A 25,749-nucleotide genomic window follows, 5' to 3' on the forward strand; every position below is an offset into this window, starting at 1 on the left:
AGGTCTGGCAGCATCTGTGAAGAAAAAAATCTGAGTTAACGTTTCAGATCTGGTGACCCTTCCTCAGAACAGACCCGTCAAATCTTCCCTATTCATGTTCTTATTTGGGTACCCTAGTGCATGGTTTTAGCTTTGATAGTATTTAATTGGAGGAGATTATTGCTCAAACAGAATTTGTTGTCAGTCTAATAACTGAGCAACAGTGGAGAAGTCCAATGAGTTCATGACAAAATTGAACTGTTTCATTAACGTACATGTGAAGACTCATGTTGTACTTTTGCATGATGTTGTCCAAGGATAATGTTCAAATTAGAAATAGGAGGTAGCTCAAGGGTAGAAATTTCACTGACACCAGAATGCAGTGGTCCAGGAAGAGAAAGTAGTGTAAGTTATATTCTGAGTATAATTTGGTAAGAATGGAACCAGGTAAAATCAGCCCCAAATGTGTTGAACACTAGTGGAGAGCAGAAAGGTTTGTCGTAAGTTGCAGACAGGCTGACAAGTAAAAGATGGTGAATGTTCATCTTTATCAGAATCATGGAAACCTGATCGAAGGATTTAAACAGAATTCCTGGAAAGATGGGACTAGATCATAAGAAACCAGGACCAGGAATAGGACATTCAGCTTATTTAACATGACAGCAAAGGGAGGTGCCTTATTTTTAAACTGTGCCCTCTAGTTCCAGAATGCCCAGTAAGGGGAAATATTCATTCAAAAAAATATTCAACACCTACCCTCTCAATCTCCCTCAGAATCTCATGTTTCAGTAAGATTTCCTCAGGACCTTGTATGTTCCAATAAGAATTGTACAACAAAAAGGCAACACGGCCAAGCTTATCTGAGGAGATGGTTGGTGGCAACAGATTTGGAGGAGAGTGAGATGATAGCTGAAGTAAGAAAACATTTATTGGCTAATATGGCAACCACATGGTGAAGTCGGATCCGCAGTAGCTTGGATGGAAATAGGGTAGATGGATCAGGAAATTAATCTCATTAACCAGATGAGTTTGGATAGGGCATGACAGGGAGGTATAGGGGGAAAAAATGTTAGGTGTTTGGCCTAGTGGTCTAGTGTAAGGGGTCATGACGGGGTCAGCTGATGCAATTGTTTTGATCTTATTGACAAAGAGCCGCGAGCTCTTTGCAGTTAAGTGACGGTGGAGAATACAGAGAGTAAGGTTTAAGAAGGATGTTTGCAATGAAGAAACAGCGTTATCATTGCACTCAAGGATGTTACAGAAATAGTGAGCACTTTTAGCAGACGAAGGCAGGATATTATAGTGTTCTATGGTCCAATTAGAACACTGCACTCAATGACTAAACCAGCTGTCTGTCATTTCCCTTCAAATAGGACCACCTTTTCAATCTCACTTCTGCCCTGCAGTTCCAAGCTCCAAAATGTCTTTTGACTTAACTAAGACACAAGTAATAAAATTATAGTAACGTAATAAAATAAAAGTTTAATACTTCGAAAGGAAAAGGAAAGGACATTATGTTTAGTTGCAATCTGGCAATTTATTCAAAGTCTGCTTGTTCCAAAGAAGTAGCAGATAAATTGCAGCTGGGCCTTAGTATCTGGATCAATAATAATGAGTTATTTTGCAATATCAGTACCAGTTGGGATGCAACCCTGCATGCATTTGGCAGAAAGCCCAAGCTGTGTGACTCTCAGACTGCAAGTTTAAACTCTTGCAATATTTAAACCTTTAAAATAAGTTCTTACACATAATCCTCATAACTATGCCCATCTAAGCTCAAAAGAATGAATATCACCCACAGTAAGACTTTTTGTTGTCCTTGCTTTGCTCTCTCACCAAATTCCAGACCACAGTTGGAAAATTGTTTTTTATAAATCCACAAAAGTGACAACTCCTATGAGGAACAGAGTGAAAAGGAGAGCCAGAGAGAGAGGGAGCTTGAATGGGGAAAGGAGAATTAGAGACTGTGGGAAATGACAAATGAAAGGAAGAGAATGAGTGAAAGAATGAAGGGAAATGAGCAAAGAGATGTTCACTAGACACAGTTCACTCACCATGGTTCACTCATTCTATACTCATGGCAGATCTTAAAATCATCTAGGTTTGGCATTACTTGTCTGATGTCAGAATTCACTTACTGTGCAATAATGTGGTTATTATTAAATTTCTACTTGCAGATGTGAATAGATTGAAATTTGAATTCTTTGTGAAGAAGTCCCAGTGTTCCGGGTTTCGATGAGTTTAGCAAACTAAACTATGGACCTCCCGACACTGAAGCCTCCTGCTACCAGCCAGAATTGGAAGACCACCCTCCCTCTAAAAGAGGATGTTCTTCCCCAGTGCAAGTACAGGCAACAGTTGCACAGGCAATACATTAAAAATGCATCGTTGAACTTGAAATTCTCCCAGGATGTAGTTAACTCCATGCTGTTTTACCGTGTCCCTTTCAAGGAAACAGATGGCAGAAACTTGTTCAATCTCTTTGAGGTTGTCCCACCCCAAGAGGTGAAAGATCACCCTCCCCGCAGGCCTGGCCGTTTGAAGCGAATTTCACACCACCCTAAGACTCTACGCCAGGTGCCCAAGAAGGAGGCGGAAGGTCAGTGGGCTGCATGGACCACAGACTGCCCTGATCGGAGATCAGCACCCAGCCATCTGCACAAGGACGCCATCTCTGCTGAAGTGATCCGCGTGCCAGAGAGCAGCAGTCTTGTGGCAGGAGCATTGCAGGCTCCATCAGTGAAGCAATGGGGAGACATTCCCGAGAGAGGGTCAAAAGATTGTGTTAGCAAACTGAATGAGCCTTGGGATGAGTGCCTGGTGAAGAAAATGAGCAAGAGGACAGCACAGTGGCTGGTGACCAAGCAGATGCCCAGGGGCCCTTCTCGCGCCAGGCTCAGCAAACTTCTGCAGGACCGTTACGGCTCTGCCTACACCCATGCCCTGGTAGAGGATGAGACCATGACTGCCAGTGATTTCCACCTGTACGACCAAATCAAGGCTGAAGAACCCGTTGTGAGTGTAGTTAGGAAAGAGACCAAGACTCCACTGACTACATACTACAGGTACTGATATCCAGCGCAAACTCCCAGTGTGATCTTCCTAGTTGATGGGTGTAACAATCCACAGGTGACTGTGTTGGTTTTTTGTTGCAGTTATATCATTTTGCATTATAGAAGGTACTGTCAATCATGCCTTTGCTCACATTTTAAAGGAGCCATTCATTGTTTTTCTGAAGCCTTGCAAATATTCTCGATTTAAGGCTAGCTCCCTGCTGAATAGTGTCATAGAGTCATATAGCATGGAAACAGAGCCTTCAGCCCTTCTCGTTCATGCCTATCAGGTTGTCTAAACTGAATTAGTCTTGTTTACCTGTATTTGGCCCATGTCCCTTTCCTATCCACTTTCCTGTCCAAATGTCTTTTTTAAATGTTATAATTGAACTCACTTCTACCACTTCCTCTGGCATCACCCCCTAGGTGAGAAAGTTGCTCCTCAGGTTCTTTTTAATTTTTCCTCTCTCACCTTAATCCTATGCCCTCTAGTTTAGGAGTCTCCTACCCTTGGGAAAAGAGCTTGGCTTTTCACATTATCATTGCCTCTCATGATTTTACAAAGCTCTATAAGTTCACCCCGCAAACATGCTAGCAATAACAGTCCCAGCCTATCCAACATCTTGTAATTCAAACCCTCCAGTCTTGGTAACATCCTTGTAAGTCTTTTTTGCAGTCTTTCCAGTTTAATAACATCCTTCCTGTAGCGGGGTGATCAGAGGGGAACATGGTATTCCAAATGTGACTTTACCAATGCCTTGTACAGCCTTCACAATATGTTCCAACTCTTATATTCAAAGCTCTGACCGATAAAGGCCCTAGGTCTGTCTGTCCAACAACACTGCCCAGGCCCTACCATTAAATCCTGCCCTGGTTTGTCATACCAAAATACAACACCTCACAGCCTTATCTAAATTGAACTCCATCTGCCTTTTCTAAGATCACTGGACTAGTTGATCAATATCCCGTTGTACTTTTAGGTAACCTTCATCACTGTCCATTGTAGCACCCAATTTTGATGTCATCCGCAAATTTTAACAATGTCTTCTATATTCTCATCCAAATAGTTTATATAGATGACGAATGACAAGAGAACCCAGCATCAATCCTCGTGGCACACCACGGTCAGAGACCTCTAGTCTGAACACAGCCCTCTACCATCACCCTCTGTCTCCTACCATCAAGCCAATTTTGTATCCAATTAACTAGCTCTCCCTTGATCCCATATGATCTCACCTTATTGACAAATCTATCATGTGGAACCTCTTTGAAAACGTTGCTGAAGTCCATGTAGACAATGTCTACTGCTGTGCCTTCACCTATCTTCTTGGTTACCTCTTCAAAAGAGTCAAGTTTGTGAGATACATTTCACGTGCACATAGCCATGCTGACTCTCCTCAATCAGTCCTTGCCTTTCCAAATGCATGTAGATTCTCTTTGAATCCCTTCTAACAACTTATCCACCACTGACATCACGTTCACTGCTCTGTAGTTCCCTGGCTTTTCCTTGCAGCCTTTTTAAATAAAAACACAACATTAGCCACCCTCCAGTCTTGTAGCACCTCTACCTTGGCTGTCGATGATACTAATATCTCTGGTGATGGTCTGCACTTTCCTCCCTAGCTTCCCACAATGTCCTGGGACACCCTTGATCAGGTCCTGGGGATTTAGCTATATTGCATTTTAGACCTCCTGGACCCTGTCTTCTCTAAAATGGGCATTTTCAAGACATTGCTATTTATGTTTCTGAGTTCCCTACCTTCCACGTCTTTCTCCACACTAACACTGATGCGAAATATTTGTTTAGGATCTTGCCCATCTCCTGCAGTTTCACACATAGGTGGCCTTGTTGTTCTTTAAGGGCCCCTGTTTTTTCCCTCGTTACTCTTTTTCTCATAATAAACTTGTAGAATCCCTTTGGATTCTCCTTAACCTTTTTTGCCGAAGTTATTTCGTCCCCCTTTTAGCCCTGCTGATTTTCTTATGCCCTGTATACTCCTCAAGGGATTCACTTGAGCCCAGCTGTCTGTACCTGACAAATGCCTCCTTTTTCATGACCAGAGCCTCAATATCTCTAGTCATCCAGTGTTCCTACTCCTGCCAACCTTGCCCTTCACGCTACCAGGAACATGCTGTCCCCAAACTCTCCTTATCCTGCTATTAAAAGCGTTCCACTTGCTAGACATCCCTTTATCCGTGAACAGCCTCCCCTAGTCAACTTTTGACTCTCTAATACCATCAAAATTGACCTTGCCCAAATGTATTTTTGTTTATTCATTCACAGGATGAGGCCAAGCCAGCATTTATTGCCCATCTCTAATTGCCCCTAATCCACCCATAAAGCTTCACTGGACAATCCCCAGGAATATCCTAAGTAAAGCAGTGATGTTTTCCCTAATCAAAAATGCTATTCCCACTCCTCTTTTGACTCCCTTCTGATCCTTTCTAAAGCATCTGTACCTGAGAACGTTGAGCTGTCAGTCCTCTCCCTCCCTTGGACATGTTCTTTAATAGCTATGTTATCCCAGCCCCATGTTCCCATCCATGCCCTGAATTCATCTGCCTTACTTATCAGGCATCTTGCATTGAAATAAATGCAGTTTAATTTATAAGTCTTCCCTCACATTTTTAGTTGTGCGGTTGCCTGCCTTGTGTATTTAACCTGCTGTCTTTAACTTCTGTACCAACCTCAACTTCTCTCTTGTCTTATTATTGCTTATGGCCTCATTCCCCAGCCAGACTAGTTTAAACCTTCCTGAGTAGCACTAGCAAATCTCCCCACGAGGATATTGGTCCCGCCTCCAGTTCACATGCAGCAGGTCACTTTTGCAGGACACTTCTGCTCCACAAGAGTTCCAAATGATCCAAAAATCTGTCTCCTGCACCAGCTGCTAAACCATACATTCATCTGCTCTACTGTCCTATTTTTACTCTAATTCACGCATGGCACCAAGAATAATCCAGAGATTACTACCCTTGAGGTTCTGCATTTTGACTTCCTGCTTAACTTTCTGCTTATATTTACTCTGCAGGGCCTCATCCCTTTGCCTACTTATATCATTGGTACCAATATATGCAATGACCTCTTGCAGTTCATGCTCCTCTTTGAGAATTTGCTGCAAACATTCCAAGAGGTCTTTGAACCTACTATGTGCTAATCGTGCCCTCTCAGGGTATCCTAGTGTATTAAAACTAAACTCCCTGAGTTGTTTTGCTATTATGTTATATCCCTCATTACCACTGGAAACAATTTCTTCATATCCATTCTATCAAAATACCTAACCGTTCAAACACCTCTGGCAAATTTACCTTTTTCTCCTCTGTTCAAAGGGGAACAACATAACCCCTCCACATAACTGGTTTCCTATTCTGGGCATAAATCTCCTCTGTACCATCTTTAAGGCCTTGACGTCTTTCTAAAAGTGCTGTGGCACAATAAAATGTGATGCTTCAGCTGAGGTCTAACCAATGCTATATAATATATAATAACTTGGCATTGCTACTACCTGAGGCATTACCTGAAATCCACGTTCCCTCTGTTTGGTCTGAGCAATTGTGTTCTGAAATGCAATTCTACCATTAACCCTACTTATTTGTCAGCTCTGTCATTTTACTTGCTGTCTCACAGGGTCCTTGCGTCGTTCTTAAACTGGATCTTCAGACGGCTGTAACTCACTTGGTGGCGATACGAAGGCCTCTAGGCATGGTCAGCTGAAGTGGGGCATCACCAACTTAGCAGACCACTGATCATCTCACCTAGAAAGTGTGTATGCTGAGCAACCCTGGCAACGAATATTGTCCCTTGTCTGATTTGGATAAGGATGCTGGTTCTGGGCAGTGCACCTCATAAAGAATATATTGACTTTGAAGAGAATGCACTATAAACTAAGTAGGGTACTTGATGAGAGGCACGGTTGCACATACTATGTTAGTATGCTGTTGGATGTAGACGGTTGAGAGATGATTTGATCTATATGTTGCACGTGATTGCAGGCTTCAATAGGGAGTACATAGTGAAACTATTTCCTCTGGTAAAGAAATCCAAAACAAGGATCCACGGTGTTATAGTTAGTTTCTTTAAGGGTGAAATCAGGAAGGACTTTTTCACACAAAGTAGAATTCTCTCTGTCACTCACATAAAAGGTTTGCGGAGTGTGATCATTTGGAGCTTTCCACACCAGTCGATAAAATTTTCTTCCTAGGTTAGTGTGTTAAGGCAGATTAAGACAGATGGGATTAAGAAATAGACCTAATTGAGGGGTTAAATGGCTTCATATTCCCATTTCTATGAGGAAGGTATGGTTTTGAATTTTGATCGTGGCTGTGTGAATGTTGGGATGTGGAACAAACAACATTCCTTTAAGAACCTGTTTATAGCATTGCCCCCATTTATGTTTGCTTTTCTCATGTCCTCTGCTATTTGTTTCAACCCTTGTGATATCCTTTGCACTGTGTTTGATCCAGTTGAGTGAGTTATGTCTCTTCGTGATTCTTGGGAAGGTCTGTCTGACAGTGAGTTGGGTTTTGTGTGTGTCTGTGTGTATTGAATGATTCCCTCTGGTACACTGCCTGACATTGGACGGCACAGTGGCAGAACATGCATGAGAAGGGATTGGAAGGCCTCTTCCCAAAACTTTGTTGAAATCTTTCTCAGCTCTTTCCATACCATATATTCTAGCTTGTACCTTTCCCAACCATCACGGTGAACAGCAATGAATGGCCTGGGCCTTTCTCTAATGTTACGTCTTTCTCAGCCCCCGAGCGCTCGGAAAATGAGGTTACTGCAGAGCTGCCTTTTTCACTATATAAGTGAAACATTCATGAAGCTGGAGAATCTGATTCTGGACCTGTAGGTGAGCAGTTTTCTTCAAAGGCAGTCTTTGACTGTCAGCTTAGACCTTCAAGGAGAGATTGTAGGCAAGAATAAACTTTGACTTGTACGGCTCTTTCCAGAATCTTGGAATGACCGTCAACCACTGAGGTACTTTTGACATAGAATCACAGTGTAGTGGAGCAACATGTTGTGCTCTACCAGCTCTGTGTAAGAGCAATTCAATTAATCCACTCAAATCCTTCCCCATAGTCCTGCAGATTTTAGCTTTCCATGTGCATGTTTCATAAGTTAACATTTATGTCTGCTTTCACAGCCCATTCAGTCAGTTGGATGAAATCAGTGTCAGAGAATTTAAAGTACTGTCTGGATTACCTTTTACATTTTCATCTATATTGTCTACAACTGCATATGTCACTCAGGAGTAGTCATTCTAGGCTGATCAACGCAACTGTGTCTTTGCTCATAATCCTAGGCTCTGACACTGGGATTAGCTTGAACCTGTTTTGTCTCTTGTGACCCTTGTCCCTGTTTTGTACTGTCATCCCACTTTTGTTCCTTTGGATAATACTTGTCCTAATTGGCGACATTAGGACAATTGTGCCTGCTCATAAAGTTGAATATTATTAATAAATTGCTGCAGTGACCTCAGCAGTGTAAATTCATTCAAGTGAAACATGTTTGAGAGGTTATTACTGTCAACACATGCTATCCTTAAGTCTTCATGGAGCTTTCAGCATCACCATCATGTAAGTACTGGCCAGGATACCAGGGGAAGCTGCTTTTCTTCAAAGTAGTTCTTGAGTATCTACCTGAGCAAGCAAATGGGGTCCTGTTGTCTCATCTAAAAGATGACACATCTGACAGTGCAGCACTCTCTCAGTATTGCACTGGAGCAACAGACTTTCGTTTTTTGTGCTGTAGCCCCCTGGACTCAGCCTGAAATTTAGCGACTCACAGGTGAGAATGCTGCTGCCTATCGGCTGCAGCTGGCTTCAAAAAGGAAAATCAGAGAAATTATAGCACTAGTGGAGGCCATGCTTGTGCTCGTTCTTCACATGGAGTATCTACTCTAATTTATTTCCCTGTCCTTTGTCACGTCCTGAAAGGTGAAGTTTATATTTTATAGACTGCAGGGTCAGCAAATAAATATGTGATTGGAAAAAGATTTAGATGCTGGTTCCTAGCTGTTAACCTGTTTGGGCAGCTGTAATTTAACAATGTTTAATTTAATGGATAAGGAGGGATAAGCGCTGACCCTGATCAAAGGCATGCAGAAGTTTGTGCTCTGTGCTGGAGAGGTGAGCTATTTCTGTGCATCAGGACAAGATAACAATATGAATAGCAGTTATGGCTAACAGTATGTTACTATGGTTGGCTTTCACAGGGTTCCTGGGTTTCACCTGAATGAGGGCATGGAGGAACCTGGATCCATAAATCAAACTGCAGTCAACCTGAAAGTGAAGCACTTTGAGCCTCCAACAAAACCCAAGACCATTCTGAGCTCAAAGCTTGGGAAACACGTCTATTATACTGAGAATATATTTGAGCAAGATCTATACACTGGTAATTAGAGACATTAAGAACTGCATGAACAGCTGTTTACAGGAAGTGCAAGGAAACTGAGTACTACATTTCTTGACATGTTGCTAAATAATGAGATTCTCATTTGTATTCAACACCAGTTGACAATCCAGTATCGGATTCTAAGGCTTCCAAACCCTTTTCATTCTACCCCACACCACACCTCTGCCTCCCTGATCTGTAATTCCTAAGGGAGAAAACTCCTGCACCTTCACTCTGTTGTGGTTCAGGGGATTGGGTGTAATCTGTGCATCTTGTGCTGATAATGTGCAATTTTTCAACAGGAGGTGTGTTAGAACTTTATTTTATTTCATTGTGGTAAAATCACACTGAAACCTGTGGCAAGTTGTGCACTTCCATTTAAATCCAATACACAGAACATTGGACGAGAGCAACATTAGCACCAGGCAATGCTGTTGCGTGTTGACTCATTCAAGATTTTGCACCTTTACTGAAAAGGGGTAATGGCATAAACAACCCAAGAAATGCTATTGTAGGTGCATTTGTTGGGTTCCTCAATTGTCCGTCTCATTGTCTGATCACAGTGAAGGACAAGCTTCAGACACCCCCTCCCACTGTTGTATTGCTGGGGCAGAATTGTGGATCTTCCCATCTGACAGCATTGTGGGTGCAAATTCCAGGCAACTAACTACCCCTTCTCAAGGGCAGAAGTGACATCACTTCACCTGATGAAGGAGCAGCACCTCAAATGCTTGTGATTTCAAATAAACCTGTTGGACTATAACTTGGTGTCATGTCATTTCTGACTTTGTCCACCCAGTCCAACAGTGGCACCTCCACATCGTGGCCTCCTCAAGGAGTGTTAGGGGTGGGAAATAAATACTGGTCTAGCCAGTGCCATGACGGAATCCCTACAGTGTGGAGGCAGACCATATAGCGTATCAAGTCCACACCACTCTTCTGAAAAGTATCTGATATACGAGAGATCTGTTCATAATTCTGATAATAGCAGGAAAGAAGCTGTTGTTCAGACTGGATCTAGAATCCAAAGGAGAGGGTGCAGATTTAAAGTAATTTGCAAAAGAAGTAAATGTAATGCGAAGAAACTTTTGCATACGGCAAATTGTTTGTTTGTGGAATGTAGAGCTGGGAAGTGTGATGGAGACAGATTCAATCAAGGCACTAATGAGGACATTGGATGATTGCTTAAATAGAACAGACATGCTGTGTTAACAGGGAAAGACGTGAGGTTGGCACGAAATCCATTTGATGAAGTAGTGAGGGCATGGATGGCCAGGGAGATAGAAAAGCTGATAGTAGGTGAAAATGTGTTGGCTGTGTTGAAAGTGGCCTATGTCATGACTGGGCTAGGGGTGTGGGGGTGGGTAAATGTGCTAAATTATTGAACTTAATACTGAGTCCTGAAGGCTGCAGTGTCCCCAAGTGGAAAATGAGGTGCTGTTCCTCCAGCTTCTTCTGAGCCTCACTGGAGCACTGCAGCAGTTCTCAGATGGAATGTTGGTCAAGGGAGTGAAGTGGCAGGCAACTGGGAGCAGACAGGATGTAAGTGTTCTGTAAAGTGGTTGCCCAGTCTACATTTTGTCTCAGCTGTGTGGAGGGGACCACACTGTGAGCAGCGAATACCCTAGATAGATTGAATGAAGTGTAGGTATATCTCTACTTCACCTGGAAGGTGTATCTGAGGACTTGGATAGTGAGGAGAGGGAAGTAAAAGGGCAAATGTTATACCTTCTGTGATTGTGTAGAAAGGTGCCATTTGATGTGAGGAGTCTTTGAGAGTGGAGGAGCAATGGACCCGAATGTTCCAGAGGGAATAGTCTTTGTGGAATGCTGATATGGGAGGGAAGGCGAATAAGACCATAAGATATAGGAGCAGAAATTAGACCATTTGGCCCACCAAGTCTGCTCCGCCATTTAATCATAGCTAAGTTCCTCAAACCCATTCTCCCACTTTATCCCCATAACCCTTGATCCCCTTGATAATTAAGAACCTATCTATGTGTCTAGTGATAGTATCCCGCTGGAGATGGTGGACATGGTGGCTTATGATCCTTTGGATGTGGGGACTGGTAAGGTGGAAAGTGAGGGCTGTGACTTGAACCTGTGTGCCTGGATGGCATGTGGCAGCATTGGGAAACCAGTTTAATGAACCCTCAAAAACCCTCAATGAATCCTCAACAATTCTGTGAGTACATCAATAAACAGGGGCCCCCTCACTTATTCTGTGATCATACCTTTGCACAGATGACTCCTCATCTCTTTTGTGACTATTCTGAATTGATCATCCTTCATCTGCTTTTTATATCACACTACTAAACAGGAATTTCTCGCTCATTGTTTGAATAAATCACTCAAGTGGATAAGTGTTCATGTAATGAAAGACATGGGTTAAGAACTGAAAGTAACCTAAAATAGAATAAGGCTTTGGAATAAGTTAAAATTTTGAGGGAAGGATGTTGCCCTGGGCAGTGTACAAGAGTGTACAGGATTTAACTTTGGATATTGTGCTGGGTAGGTATTTGATCTATTGGAGAAGTCAGCTAATTCTTCATGGCTTTTCATGTTTATGTGTTAAATTTGGGATGTTTGGTCATTATGTGCTAGTTGCTTTGTGCACTGAATTTTACACGTTTTATATTTTAGGGTCATCCAGCGTGGTTTACCACCGTGGTGAGAAATACAAGGAGAGGATCATCATGGACAACCTTTCTGAGTATCAGAAAAACCTCCAAGAGCGCTTTCCCCAGCCCCCAGAAGAGTGGCTGGAAGACAAAGGAGACAAAGACAAACAGCAGGCACCTCCAGGTCTGAGCTCCATTAAAAGCCAAGCTAGTAACTTAAGGTCCTTGTCATGTCTTGCCGCAGAAGTTACATCCTCAACATCGGGAAGACTGAAAACTTTGACTTCAACCCTGTCAGAAGCTCCACTTAATGCCGTGCTTACGGTATGATGAAACACGCCTAGCCCCCTTGTGTGATTTTTTTTTTTCTGGACTCACTCCCACATGCATTGAATAGTCCTTCCCCACCACTACGTTATCCTTAAGGAGCCCACTCATGAGCCCCCCCCTCATAAAATATCTTGGTGACTCATCAAAGCTGATCAGCTCCCAAGAATCACTTACCTTTTGTTAATTTCACCTACGTTTGGTGTATTCATAGCTTCTTTCAAATAGATCTCTTAAATCCTCTTTCAAGGGTTCCTTCTTTGATTTAAGTATAATTCTGACCTGAACTCTAAAGCTGTATCCATTTCTATATTACCAGTAATGTTAATACTTAATAGAATCCCTACAGTGTGGAAACAGGCCCTTCGGCCCAACAAGTCTACACCAACCCTTGGACCATACCATTATAACCCACCTAAGCTACACATCCCCGGACACTTCGGGCAATCTAGCATGGCCAATCTGCCTGCCTTGCACATCTTTGGACTGTGGGAGGAAACTGGAGCACCCAGAGGAAACCACGCAGACACGGGGAGAATGTCTGTGTGGAGTTTGCACAGTCGCCCAAGGGTGGAATTGAACCTGGGTCCCTGGCACTGTGAGGCAGCAGTGCTAACCAATGAGCCACTGGGCTGCTCCAATCACAATGTATCAGAACTCACCTCTCCAGGGTATCCAACCCCAAGACCTGACGTCTATCTTAAGCCTGAGATCATCCACTGTTCCTTTCTTCGTCCTTTCTCTAGGTCTCAAAGTTCTTTAAATGGGAAGAACAAAGCTGTACACAACAGTTCAAAGTTACATAAATGCAAGGTGTATTGCTGCTTCATCTGTCTTCATTAATAAACTTTTGGATGTGGCAGATGCAGCATCATCAATGTCAACATCTTGCAGCTTTATGTGGCAATTAATATAGAAAAGTTCCACAAGGTGTATCACAGGTGTACCCAAAAAGCAGGTGCTGAGGTAAAGGAGAAAAAATTAGGTACAGAGAGCAGAGGCTTGGACAGAGATGCATTTAAAGGAAGATATTAAGGAGGAGATAGAGATGGAGGATTAGAAGGGATTAGGGAGAAAATTGCATGTGAGGCCGAGACACTGAAGCGACAGCTGCCACTAATGAAGGGAGTGAGAGATGCACAAAAGGCCAGAAGTTGGAGACTGTTGTAAAGCAGAGAAGGATATAGGTTATGAAAGAAGGGATGTGAGGTCGGAAGCTCAGCTTAAATAGTGAACAATCTGACTCAACCTGAGATTAGTCTAGAGGAAATTGAGTGGAATGGAATAGATGTCAAAGATTTGAGATTTGGGGCAAGAACTCAAGATGGTTTTGCTCTTTCCAAACTTAGTAAAGAAACGGTGGTTTAGTTGCAGAGGCACACAGACAAGTAATGAAGTGGAAAAAATCTTGGCAGTTGGAATATTGCATGGGGAAATGTGAGGTTATGCACTTTTAGAGTCATAGTCATAGAGTCGTAGAGATATACAGCATGGAAATAGACCCTTCGGTCTAACTTGTCCATGCCGACCAGATATCCTAAATAAATCTAGACCCATTTTCAGCATTTGGCCTATATCCCTTTGAGAGGTGACCTTATAGAGGTTTATAAAATCACGAGGGGCATGGATATGGTGAATAGCCTTTTTCCCAGGGCATAGCTTTAAGGTGAGAGGGGAAAGTTTTAAAAGGGACGTATTGGGAAACCTTTTCATGTAGAGGGGTGGTGCATGTATGGAATGAGCTGCCAGAGGAAGTGGTGAGGCTGGTATAATTATGACACATAAAAGGCATCTGGATGGGTACGTGATTAGGAATGTTTTAGAGGGATAAGGGCTAAATGTTAGCAAATGGGACTTGATTTATTTTGGATATCTGGTCAGTATGGATGAGTTGGACCGAAGGGTCTGTTTCCGTGGTGTATAACTCTTGACTCTATGACTGTTATCAAATATGGAGTACTGTCTTATGAGGGGAAGTTGAGTAGATTGGCTGTGTACTCGTTGGAATTTAAAAGAATGAGAGGTAACTTTATTGAAACATACAAGTTTCTTAGGGGATTTGAAAGGGTAGTTGCAAAAAGGGTATTTCCCCTTGTGAGACAGTCTACCATCTGAGGGGACAATCTCAGAATAAAGAGTTGGAACAAATAATAAACAGTACAGCACAGCAACAGGCCCTTCAGCCTCTAAGCCTGTGCCGACACATTTTGTCCTTCCATATTAAAACTGTCGTCATTTACAGGGTCTGTATTCTTCTATTCCCTTCCTGTTCATGTATTCACTGCACATTTAAGATAAGGATGAATTTCTTCTCCCTGAGGAAAGTGAATTTGTGGAATTCTTTACAGTAGAAGGCCATTGAGTCTGGGTCATTAAGTATATTCAGGGATAAGATAGACAGATTTTCAATCAGTAAAGGGATGAAGGATTATAGAAAAAAGGCTGAAAAATAAAGTTGAGGATTGTCAATCAGTGTTGACCTCATTGAATGAAAGAGCAGACTCAATAGACTCGATGGACTGAATAGCCTATTCTGCTGCTGTGTTTTATGGTCTTAGCCAGGACAATGTTGAGGTAATGGTGGAAGAGCGTGGATTGTTACCAGTGTATTTTACAATAGGTCACCCTTCCTATTTTGTGTAGTTTATAGATATTGCTGCCTTTTTAAGAAGGTTGTTGTTATGTTGCTTGTATCACAATTGATGGTAACTCTGAGCACCAAGGAGTTGCAAAATGATTTTGACAGGTGCTGCAGTTTAGCTTGGGAACGAGGGATGCAATATGAAATTTGAAAGTTTGTGCTCATTTTAGAAGCAACTGCATATTGGATTTCTACGCTGTACCTTCCCTTTGCTGATTTGTCTTCTCTGGATGCTTGTTTGAGTGCTTTTCCTGTGACTTCAGCTTCCTTCATTCTAATAATCAAGAGTGTTTTTCCCTTCTTTTATCAAAGTATCTTTAAAACAGTACTCCTTGCCCATATTCCAGCCTTTTGAAAGGCTTTGAGAACAAGCATATGTCAGGAGCAGGTAATAATGAGGCCCCTTGGAACTTTGAGCCTATTCCACCATTCAGTGAGATAATGACTGATTTGCTTGTAACTTTACCTGCGCTCCTCCTACCCCTGATAATTTTTCATCCTCTTGCTAACTGAGAATCAACCACTGCCTTAAAAATATTTAAAGATTCTGCTTCACTGGCTGTAAGGAAGAGAGCTCCAAAGACAATCATCCTTCTGAGAATTATTTTCGTTTCATGTCTGAAGTAGATAATCCTTTAATTTTAAACACTAGTTCTAGAGTCTTTCAAAAGAGGAAACATCCTCTCAACATCCCCTCCCGTCAAAACGCCTAAGGAACTTGTGTTTCAATCAAGTTGCCCCTTACTGTTCGAAATTTGAGCAGATATAGGTCTAGGCTGTTCAACCTTATTTCGTAAGGCAACCTGCCCCTTCCAGTATTAGTCTAGTAAACATACTCTGACTGCTTTCAGTGCTTTTACACTCTCTTCTTCAAATAAGGAAACCAGTACAGTGCACAGCCCTCCTGATATGATTTACTGAAGCATAATCTTTCATATTGCCTTTCCATCACAATAAAAATAACACTTTTCTACTTACTTGATCAACTGGGGACTGTATGAGGCCTTATTTTGACCGTGTTGAAGTGAATAAGTTCGCAGCGAGTTAACACCTTGCCCTATTACCTTACGCGGCATTTTACCCTTCCTTTTCGTTTTTTCTAAAGTAGAGTCATAAACCAAAAAAGAAGAGCACCTCTAACGTGATGAATAAAATTATACCATAGTGTAGGACTTTTTGAAGTGGGGTGTGTGGTGGGGATAATGAGAGCTGCTTCTCAAGTCAGAATACTGAGGCCCAAGATGCTTGAAGGATGAGGATGAAGAATTATGGCTGTTCAGAGAAGCTTCACTGATAATGAAACTGTTTCTGCCAGTGGAAGAATTGATTGCACCTTTATCCATGCAGAATCCAAGAGGGTGTCGAAAGGCTTGAGGCGGTGGACAGGCCTGCCTACCCTCACTGATTACACCATGGAGCAAGGACTGAGACTGCCAGACTATGATCTGGTGGAAAAAAAAGTGAAGAAATCCTTTAAAATGCAAGAGGACCTGCAAGTAATGCGCAACATGGTCACGGGATGGATCAAAGCTTGGCGCATCTGTAAGTTTTTTGTGCTCAGAAAAAAAATTAGCAAATTATTTCCATGATGTTCCTCATTTTATGTCAATAGCTACTGTAGGCTATTGGGCATCAAATATTCCATGGGCACCAATTATTTCAGAGTGACAAGAGTTTAATATTTATTTACCCAGTTATGCTCTATCTGTTCCCAATTTATTCCATTTAAAGTAGTGAAAGTGCCATGCAATATGATAGAGGGTGTTGTTGGTGTGAAAGCAGAACTTGGTCTAAACAAGGACAGACTGTTGTATTTAAAGTTTGAAACAGGTCAGACTGGTAAAGGAGTCAAGATCCTTCCTTAAAGGACGGCAGTGGATCAGATGGGTTTTTAGGTCTTGTTAACAGCTTTATGGTCACTATGTCGTCATTTATTAAAACGTGAAACCTCACTTGTTACAAATTTTTAATTAAAACCTTAAGTAGCCCCAAGTAGCCCAAGCCAACAATGAGAGTCAACATCCGTCTAGCCTACACCCAGTCAGATTCAGCACCTTGTGGAACCTGCCACCCAAGTGACAGTCAGCTCCCATTGTACCCTTCTCCCCAGTGAGTCAGCTCCCATTGTACCCATCTCTGTAGTGACAGTCAGCTCCTATTGTACTGCCTCTCTCTTCCTCCCCCCCCCCCCTCCCCAGTGACAGTCAGCTCCCACCGAACCTGCCAGTCAGCACCTGTACAACCTGCAACACACACTCTCATTAGGGTACAGGCTCTGCTGAAATTTGAGTATGACTGGAGTACGGTTTTCATACCCACTGACCTGCGCTGAAGTATGGTTTTCAGAAGTGCTGAATCATTCAAACTATTAATTCAAAATTTGCAATAAATATTCATTCCCTTATAGAATAAAAGCTTCATGGGAAAGTGTTCAAGCAATGAGATGGGGTGTTGCGAACAGAATATCATTAGCAGAAAGAGGCTTTCATTAGCCTAGCTCTTGTAATCATGGTTAATCTTGGATAAATTGCCTATTTTCAGCTAGGTCTTGGGATCCAGCCTGAAGAAATGAATGAATTTGTGTGTTTGTGGCGGAGTGAGTGAGTAAGTAGCTGGATATGGTGAACTAGGATTTTCAAAACAACATTTGATAAGGTGCCATGCAAGTGGCTGTTGCACACAATTTGGTCCTGTGGGATCGGGAGAAATATATTAGCACGGACTGAGGATTACTTACTGGGACTGAAAACAGGGAGTAGAAATCAATGATAATGGGAACTGCAGATGCTGGAGAATCCAAGATAATAAAATGTGAAGCTGGATGAACACAGCAGGCCCAGCAGCATCTCAGGAGCACAAAAGCTGACGTTTCGGGCCTAGACCCTTCATCGGAGAGCTCTCCCGAAACGTCAGCTTTTGTGCTCCTGAGATGCTGCTGGGCCTGCTGTGTTCATCCAGCCTCACATTTTATTATCTGTGATTCTCAGTTGTCAGTTTATTTCCTGAGTCAGGTTCCCTGAACCGATTGAGAGCTGACCATGTGATCTTGCTGCATGTAGTTTCAGTAGAAACTGGATTCTTCTCAGACACAGTCATTGACTGTTATGTAAATCCTCCTATAGTACTATGTAAGCTGAAAACAGTGTTGCAACATACAGTTTTAAAATTCTGTTACACTGTAGATTCGCATTGGCAGGATGTCACTATAGAAGAACTGAAGAGAGACCTCAAAGCAATACATAGAAATGTCCAGCTCAGTGCCCTTGCAACTTGTGCATCAGGAGCCATTGAGCGTCCAAAACTGGAAGAAGACAAAGGTGTGATTTACATTTATAAATCAGAAAGAAATTTCATTTCAGTGTTGCATCGTTGCTGATTTCTAAAATGTTTGCAGCTCTTTTGACCTTACCGATGACATAACGACTTGTGATCTTTGTAAATGGAAGCAGTTTAGGTGGTTCCTAGGGCAGTGTAACAGTGGAACACCACTATTGTTTCTAACAGTGTCAGAGCCAGCATTTTTGTTCATCTTTGCTCTCAATTCAGTGCTTTGCTAGGCAATTCAGTGTCTGTTCACTGTGGCTCTGGATTCACAAGTAGGCCAGATCGAAGAAGGATTGTAGATGTCCTTTTCTTGAGGGCATTGGTGAGCCAGATAAAGTTTTGCAATGACAAAAGCAGTGAAAACTAGAGACTCTGGAGAAATTCAGCAGGTCTTGCAGCAACTGTGGAGAGAAAGCTGAGTCAATGATTCTGAAGAAGGGTCATTAGTCCTGAAAGATTAACTGTGTTTTCTCCCCACATGTTGCCAGAATTGCTAAGTTTCTCCAGCGATCTCAGTTTCTGCTTCATATTTCCAGCATTTGCAGTTTTGTTTTAAGAATTTTACAATAATCTGGTAATTTTACAGTCGCTGTTAAAATACAAGCATTAGGCCTGTTCCGCCCTAGCCGATTCCCAACTGGTGAAGGGGAGTCACCAAGAGATTGACGGCAAAGTCAGTCACCAGGAGATTGCCATCAATCTCCATAAAGAACTAATCAGTTTTTTTTCTTGAGCCACACCCCCTTGTGTAGTTTTTTTGATGTCTGCTTATTAGTTATTAGAGTATATCAGTTACAGAGATGGGTGAACTGCCAAAAAGGGGCAAAAAACCCCAAAAACCTCCTCTCCCTTGGCTGTAGTATTTACGGCATTCACCCTTCCTCCTCCTCCTCCTCCTCCCCCCCCCCCCACACACTCTCTCTCACACACACACTCTCGTGCACATAAAGTAATGGGGACAATAGGAGTAATGAGTAATACTAACAGTAACAGCTACGATTGGGGTGGGGGCTGGGACGCATGGAGCAGTTGAAATAATGTACATAGTCACCCATACAGAGAGAATTTCATGGAAAATAAAGGACTAATTGGAAGTGTCGCACAGTATCATTATTGGAGTGGTAGACTGAGATATCAGGAGAATCGTTGACCCACAGGGATAAATACAGTGTGATATAGGCACTTGCAGAAGGATGGAGAAAGAATCTCTCACTGAGCAGCAGGGACAATTGAGAAATCCTCACGTGATGTGCAGGCTAGGAGGATTGGCCATGCTAAATTGCCCGTAGTGTTCAGGGCTGTGTGGGTTATAGGGAGATGGGTCTGGGTGGGATGCTCCAAGGGGCAGTGTGGACCTGTTGGGCCGAAGGGCCTGTTTCCACACTGTAGGGAATCTAATCTAATCATTGAGAAATATGAAACAAGCGGTCCAGAGAAGGTATTCTCGGTTGACACCAGGTAAGGTGGAAAGGACTGGCTTATAAGGAGAGTTGGCAGTAGGTTGACCCTGTACTCACTGGAATTTAGAAATATGTGAAATGTGAAACGTACAAGATTCTTGGGGGACTGAACAGGGTAGATGCAGAGATGTTGTTTCCTGTTGTGGGAGAGTCTAGGATCAGAAGGGATGATCTCAGAATAAGGGATTACACATTCAAGGCAGAGATGAGGAGGAATTTCTTACGTTTGAGGGTAGTGAATCCGTGGAATTCTTTGCTGCAGATCGCTGTTGAGGCTGTTATATTCAAGGCTGAGAGACAGATTTCAATCAGCAAGGGAATCAGTGGTTAAGGAGAAAAGGCAAGAAAGTGGAGTTGAGGACTATCAGATCAGGCACAGTCTAATTGAATGGCGGGGCTACTCAATGGGCTGAATGGCCTAAATTTACTCCTATGTTTTATGGTCTTGATAAAAATATGCAGTCCAGAGTTGTCAACTGCAGTATTGTTAAATTTGGGTACTATATTCTAGGGAGCATTGAAGACAGTGATTTGGCCCATAGCTTTATGCACTAGAAAGTGATTTGGCCCATAGCTTTATGCACTAGAAAGGCCAAAGTATACATCTACATACTTCTTAAATAGTATGAGGGTTTCTGCTTTTACCACCCTTACAATTTTATATCACAGTCATGTCTCTGTCAATTTCCTCTGCTCTGAGGAAAATGACTCCAGCCCGCCCAGTCTCTTTTCATAACTGAATCTCGCCAGCCCAGACAACATCCTGGTTCAATCTCCTTTGCATCCTCTCTAATGCTAGCGCATCCCTTCAATAATGTGGATTCCAGAACTGCACACAATCCTCGAGCGGTGGCCGAATCATTGGATGATTACTTGGATAAAAATAATATGGACAGGTATGGACAAAAAGTGCAAGGTTGGCACAAGGTAAAGATGCTCACTTGAAGTGTTGGTACAAGCAGAACAGCTGAATAACTGCCTCTTGTGCCATAACGCTTCTGTAATCCCATGGCATTCGTATGCTCACATTCTTCAATGGCAAAACTCTCATTCAAGTATCATTGTAGCATTACATCTGGAGAATCAGATCAAATTGGGCAGCAATGTCCTGATAGCTGTGTTTAACTTACAAGTAGAGACTGCAGAGGTTGCTGCTGATTTACTACATTATGTGCTGAGCATTGGCAGTTTCATATTGTCTCTTCACACAAAATCAGGCCAGAATGTGTCTTCATCTATTCCCATTATTTTCAATTGGTGGGGCGAGGGGTGTCTCATTTATTTATTCTTTCATGGGATCTGGACCTCTGTGCCAAAGCCAGCATTTGTTGTCCATCCCTAATTATTATTGAACCAAGTAGCTGGGTTGGCCATTTCAGAGAGGGAAGTTAAGAGTCAGCTGCTTTGCTGTGGGTCTGGAGTCACAGGTCGAATAGACCAGCAGGCCGGGCAGCATCAGAGGAACAGGAAAGTCGACATTTAGTCCCAAAATGTCGACTTTCCTGTTCCTCTGATGCTGCCTGAGCTGCTGTGTCCCTCCAGCTCCACATTGGATTGATTCTGGCTCTAGCACTGGCGTTTCTTGCTATCTCTGTAGATAGACCAGTGAGAATGGTAGATTTCCTTCCCTAAAGCACATGAGTGAACCAGGTGGGTTTTTATGATGACCGATGATAGTTTCATGGCCACTGTCACGGATTAAAATTCTCTTTTATTAATAAATCTAAATTCCACCTTCTGCCCGGTAGGATTTTGGAATTCTAAGAGTCATAAACAGGGCTGTAGATGGACAGGACAAATTTTCAAGTGACTGAATTTCTGTAAAATGCCACTAATTTCATTCTAGATGGTATCAATCTTCACTTGAGGGATGCGAGTGAAGTTCAAGCTGTGCCCGAGTCTCTCCAACCACTGATTAGTGAGGCCCTGAACAGCAATAACAAGCATGTGCAATTGGCAGCAGCGATCTGCCACGTCACAATGGAGAAAGTGAATGAAAGAGTTACAGAGATCCTACGTGACAATCTCCTTCATGGTATGAACTAGCATAGGCTGATGCATGAGAAAAAGCTTTGTATATATATCCAGGACTTTAGGACTATCCAATTTATATCAAGTCAAAAAGTAATTATGATACTGTAGGAAGCTTTTCAGCCCATCAAATCCATACTGGCTCTCTAGTACAATTGGGTCAATCTCATTTTCTCAGCCCTGCAAGTTTATTTCCTTCAAGACCCTTTCCAATTTCATTTTGAAGACATTGCTTCTACTGTCATCATCTTGGTAAACAATTAAGTTCCAAGTCAACACTTGCTGTATAGAAGCATTCTTCATTGCTTCCCCTGCTGAATCTATGTCCCACAATCCTTTTACCACTAGCTAAGAGAGACCTCCTTTTTGCTTATCTCAATTAAACCAGGCAAAATCTTGTACACCTCTATCAAATTTCTCTTCAACCTTTTTTTATGCCAATCTTTCCAACTTTTTTGTTGTGAAACTTTCTCATCATTCAAACTATTGTTGTAAATCTTCTGTGCATCTCTTTCTAAGGTGTGGTGACCCGAACTGATGCGGTACCTCTGGCCTGGTCCATCAGAGCTTTATCAGAGTTCAACATAATTTCCCTGCATTTGTATTCACTGTCTTTATTCTTGAAAATCTGTACCAATAAAATTGTGGTCCTGACATGTCTCGGGGAGCATTGTTTTTCAAACTGGAGGATATAGTAGATAGAAAACATGTACCAAGACTCACTGTTTTCTGTCCTTAAGCCAAACGTTTAGCCAACTAACACAATAAGCTTCAAAATGGAGTTTATATAGCTTTGGTCAAAAACAGAAGTTGCTGGAAAAGTTCAGCAGGTCTGGCAGCATCTGTGAAGAAAAAAATATCCTAGTTAATGTTTCGAGTCTGGTGAATTCTGAGGAAGGGTTCTTTGGACTCGAAACGTTACCTCTGATGTTTTTTCTTTACAGTTGCTGCCAGATCTGCTGAGCTTTTCCAGCAACTTCTGTTTTTATTCTTGATTTACAGCATCCGTAGTTAATTTAGTTTTTATTTATATAGTTTTGGATTAGTTTGATTCGGTTGAGCTAACCTAATTAAAAGTCTCAACCCTTTCAAAGTATATAGTTTAAATGCTTCATGTTCAACAGATATATACAATCTGATAGGATGAGGTCACCAAGTTAATAAATAATATCACATTTTGTTCAGCATAATCAAGCTGACAATCATTGACAATTGAAAACTCTTTGGACTACAGTAACACAGAAAAGTTATACTTATTAAAAATTCAAGACAGACCTCAAACTGATCTAAAATCTGGCCCTTGTACAGGAAACCAATTAATTCCTTCAAACAAAACATCTCATTTTCACACTGGCTAAAGTCTCTGACTAACTGCCTTGAACAATGTTAAATCTCAGACCGATATCCCTGACTAACTGTCCTAACCTCAATATTCCGCATTTACAGACAATCCCTGATTAACAGAGACTATTCTTTCAATCAATCTAAAACTAACCTGTGGCAGGACCACATGTCATCAATCCTGATTTTATATTTTATAAACCCTCTTAATAAAATGTTGTAGTTAAAACTCTGTTATGTGCCTGGGTTTTAGCATTGTTTCAGAGGCAGTTAGTTTACTAATAATGTGGTAATAGTTAATTAGATTTGTCTATATGTGGATGATCTCTCTCTAAAATTGTGTGTCACAGTGAGTTCTTCTTATGTTTAAAAAAAAAGCTGTTATTCTTAAGCGTTGGTGCCAAGGTTGGTGTTGCTTTTTGCGTTCCCTTTTGCCATTCTCCACTTAAATTCTTCCAGTGACAGTGTTACTTCATCTCTGCTCCCAGCCTATTGTATCTAACCTGGTTTTCACTTGGAGAATTCACCTGATGTGCACATTCACTCTCTCTCTTTTTATTGTATCAACACTCCATCACCATCCAAAGAGCACTGTCCTTAGTTCCCAGCCTTTTCCCTCTTGTTGGAATGTACCTAGCTTGTACCTGAACCATCTAACGATCACCCATTGTTCTGTTACAGCATTTCCTGCCAACCTTTTGGTTCCATTTTACCCTGGTTAGATCCCTTCTCTCCCCATTGAAGGTGGCCTTCTGATCTAGTACTTTTATTTCAGATTATTCCTTGTATTTTTCCATCACTAGTCTTATCCCAATATTCCTCCTCACTCACTTGGTCCAGTCAGCCCATATCTTTCCCTCATCTTTTATGTTCCTTATACAAAATTCCACTTCCCTTCTCCACATTGATTGTCGTCTGCCATCAATGTGTCCACTCCATCAACTTATCTATTTCCTATGAAGCGATTCTCACAGTTTACACAGACTTTGAAATTTTCACTCACCAGTGGGTGTCTGTTTCTTGTACTAAAATTGAAAGCTGAAGACTGATTTTCCTGCAATTTTATAAGGCCAGTGATTTAAATCCCTTAAGACTGTGACACTTTAAATCCACGTTACAAGATTTGAAGCCTCCTCCTTAAAATTGTTGTGACAGCACTGCAGATCAAGCCCATAAGAGCAGGGGTCTGTTTGAACTCCATTTTAATTTCCAATTGCCTGGTAGTACTATAACCTGTCTCCCCCCGCCACCCTCCCACCCCACCAGTAAACACACAGTCTGCTGGAAATGAGCTGGGACTTATGCTTTCGGGTTTCCATCTGCCTTTTTAAAAAGACTGCTATATCGTCTTGACCTCAGCAAAAATCTGGTCTGAAGTTCACCTGCAAAGCGCACATCTCTGCTGTCCATTCATGACCTTAGAAATTCTCTAGTCCTCTTTTCGTGTCTGGTTAGTCCCTTGATTAACCTTTCAATATGTGTCTCTAGAATAACTCTTTGTCAAGATATACCCTTCAAATAATTCATTTTAAATTATTCTTAGCTTGATTAAGATGTTAATTTCTGAGTTTAAGCCAGTGATGTAGTTTAAAGAGGGTAAAAATTAAGGAGAAATGCTTGCCAGTCGCATACTTGCTTTGCTGTGTTGTCATACTTTGATGATTTTGCTGCCTTCTCATTGTGGCCTGTCTGTCCTTATCCACTACCAGCCCATCCTGTCCCACTGAATTCTAATACACCCACCAACCTCTCAAACCCCACATCCCTAGTCCATCCTCTCCATCCCGCACTCCAACCACCAACCTCATGCACCTCAGCCGTCTCCTTCCACCATTTCCACAATCCCCAGTCCATCTTCTCTAACTAATTTTATGTTAACATCCATTTCAATAGGTTGCTGAGATAACAGTGCCCCTACCCAAGCCTGTGCCCTCCCACTGTGCTCCTTCCATTGCCCACCCCACCGTCCCATTTGTTCCCTTCCACTGTGCTCCTTCCATTGTTCAGCATTTGGTCTTATTGCATTTCAATCATTTTTGGCCACTGCTGAAATACAGCAACAATGGCAGCTAATTGTGGAAAACAATTGATGTGATGTCCACAGACACAAGTGAGATAATGGTTAGACATCCTACTTGCTCAAGGATAAGATCTGGCCATGACACTGGCAGAAACTCTCATGCTGTTATTTAAGGAATGCTGGTGACTTTCTGCATGCACTTGAGAAGACCACTGAACTTGAAAATAAAAGTCTCATCCTAAAGATAACAGTACAATATTCCGTCAGATCTACATGGCAATATATATGACTAGACATTGTGTTCAGATCCCTGGGGTTGGATTTGAATCAACAACCTTCTCAGTTGAGAGATGAGTACTTCATAGCTAACACAAAATCCCCCAACTGCTAATTCATAGAAGCAAATTACTACAGATGCTGGATTATGTGCTGGAAACAACAAATGCTGGCGATCACAGCGGGTCAGACAGCGTCCATGGAGAGACAGCAAGCTAACTTTTCAAGTTTAGATGACTCTTCATCAGAGCTGAAGTGAAGTGTGGAGGGGACAGCATT

The 25,749-nt window shown here is 42.1% G+C and overlaps 1 protein-coding gene across 1 annotated transcript in view; it reads left to right on the forward strand.

Annotated features, from left to right (window-relative positions):
- The first annotated feature begins 570 nt into the window (after window positions 1-570).
- heatr4 (HEAT repeat containing 4) overlaps window positions 571-25,749 on the forward strand; it is a 61,466-nt gene continuing 36,287 nt past the window's right edge. The window contains exons 1-7 of the mRNA XM_059649336.1: window positions 571-893; window positions 2,157-3,044; window positions 9,251-9,429; window positions 12,073-12,234; window positions 16,366-16,560; window positions 18,201-18,335; window positions 21,649-21,837. Of these exons, the coding sequence (XP_059505319.1) occupies window positions 2,236-3,044; window positions 9,251-9,429; window positions 12,073-12,234; window positions 16,366-16,560; window positions 18,201-18,335; window positions 21,649-21,837 (1,669 nt within the window). The 5' untranslated portion in view covers window positions 571-893; window positions 2,157-2,235. The remainder of the gene's footprint in view (window positions 894-2,156; window positions 3,045-9,250; window positions 9,430-12,072; window positions 12,235-16,365; window positions 16,561-18,200; window positions 18,336-21,648; window positions 21,838-25,749) is intronic.

Source organism: Stegostoma tigrinum, chromosome 10, assembly GCF_030684315.1.
Source record: "Stegostoma tigrinum isolate sSteTig4 chromosome 10, sSteTig4.hap1, whole genome shotgun sequence".
Taxonomy (NCBI): Eukaryota; Metazoa; Chordata; class Chondrichthyes; order Orectolobiformes; family Stegostomatidae; genus Stegostoma; species Stegostoma tigrinum.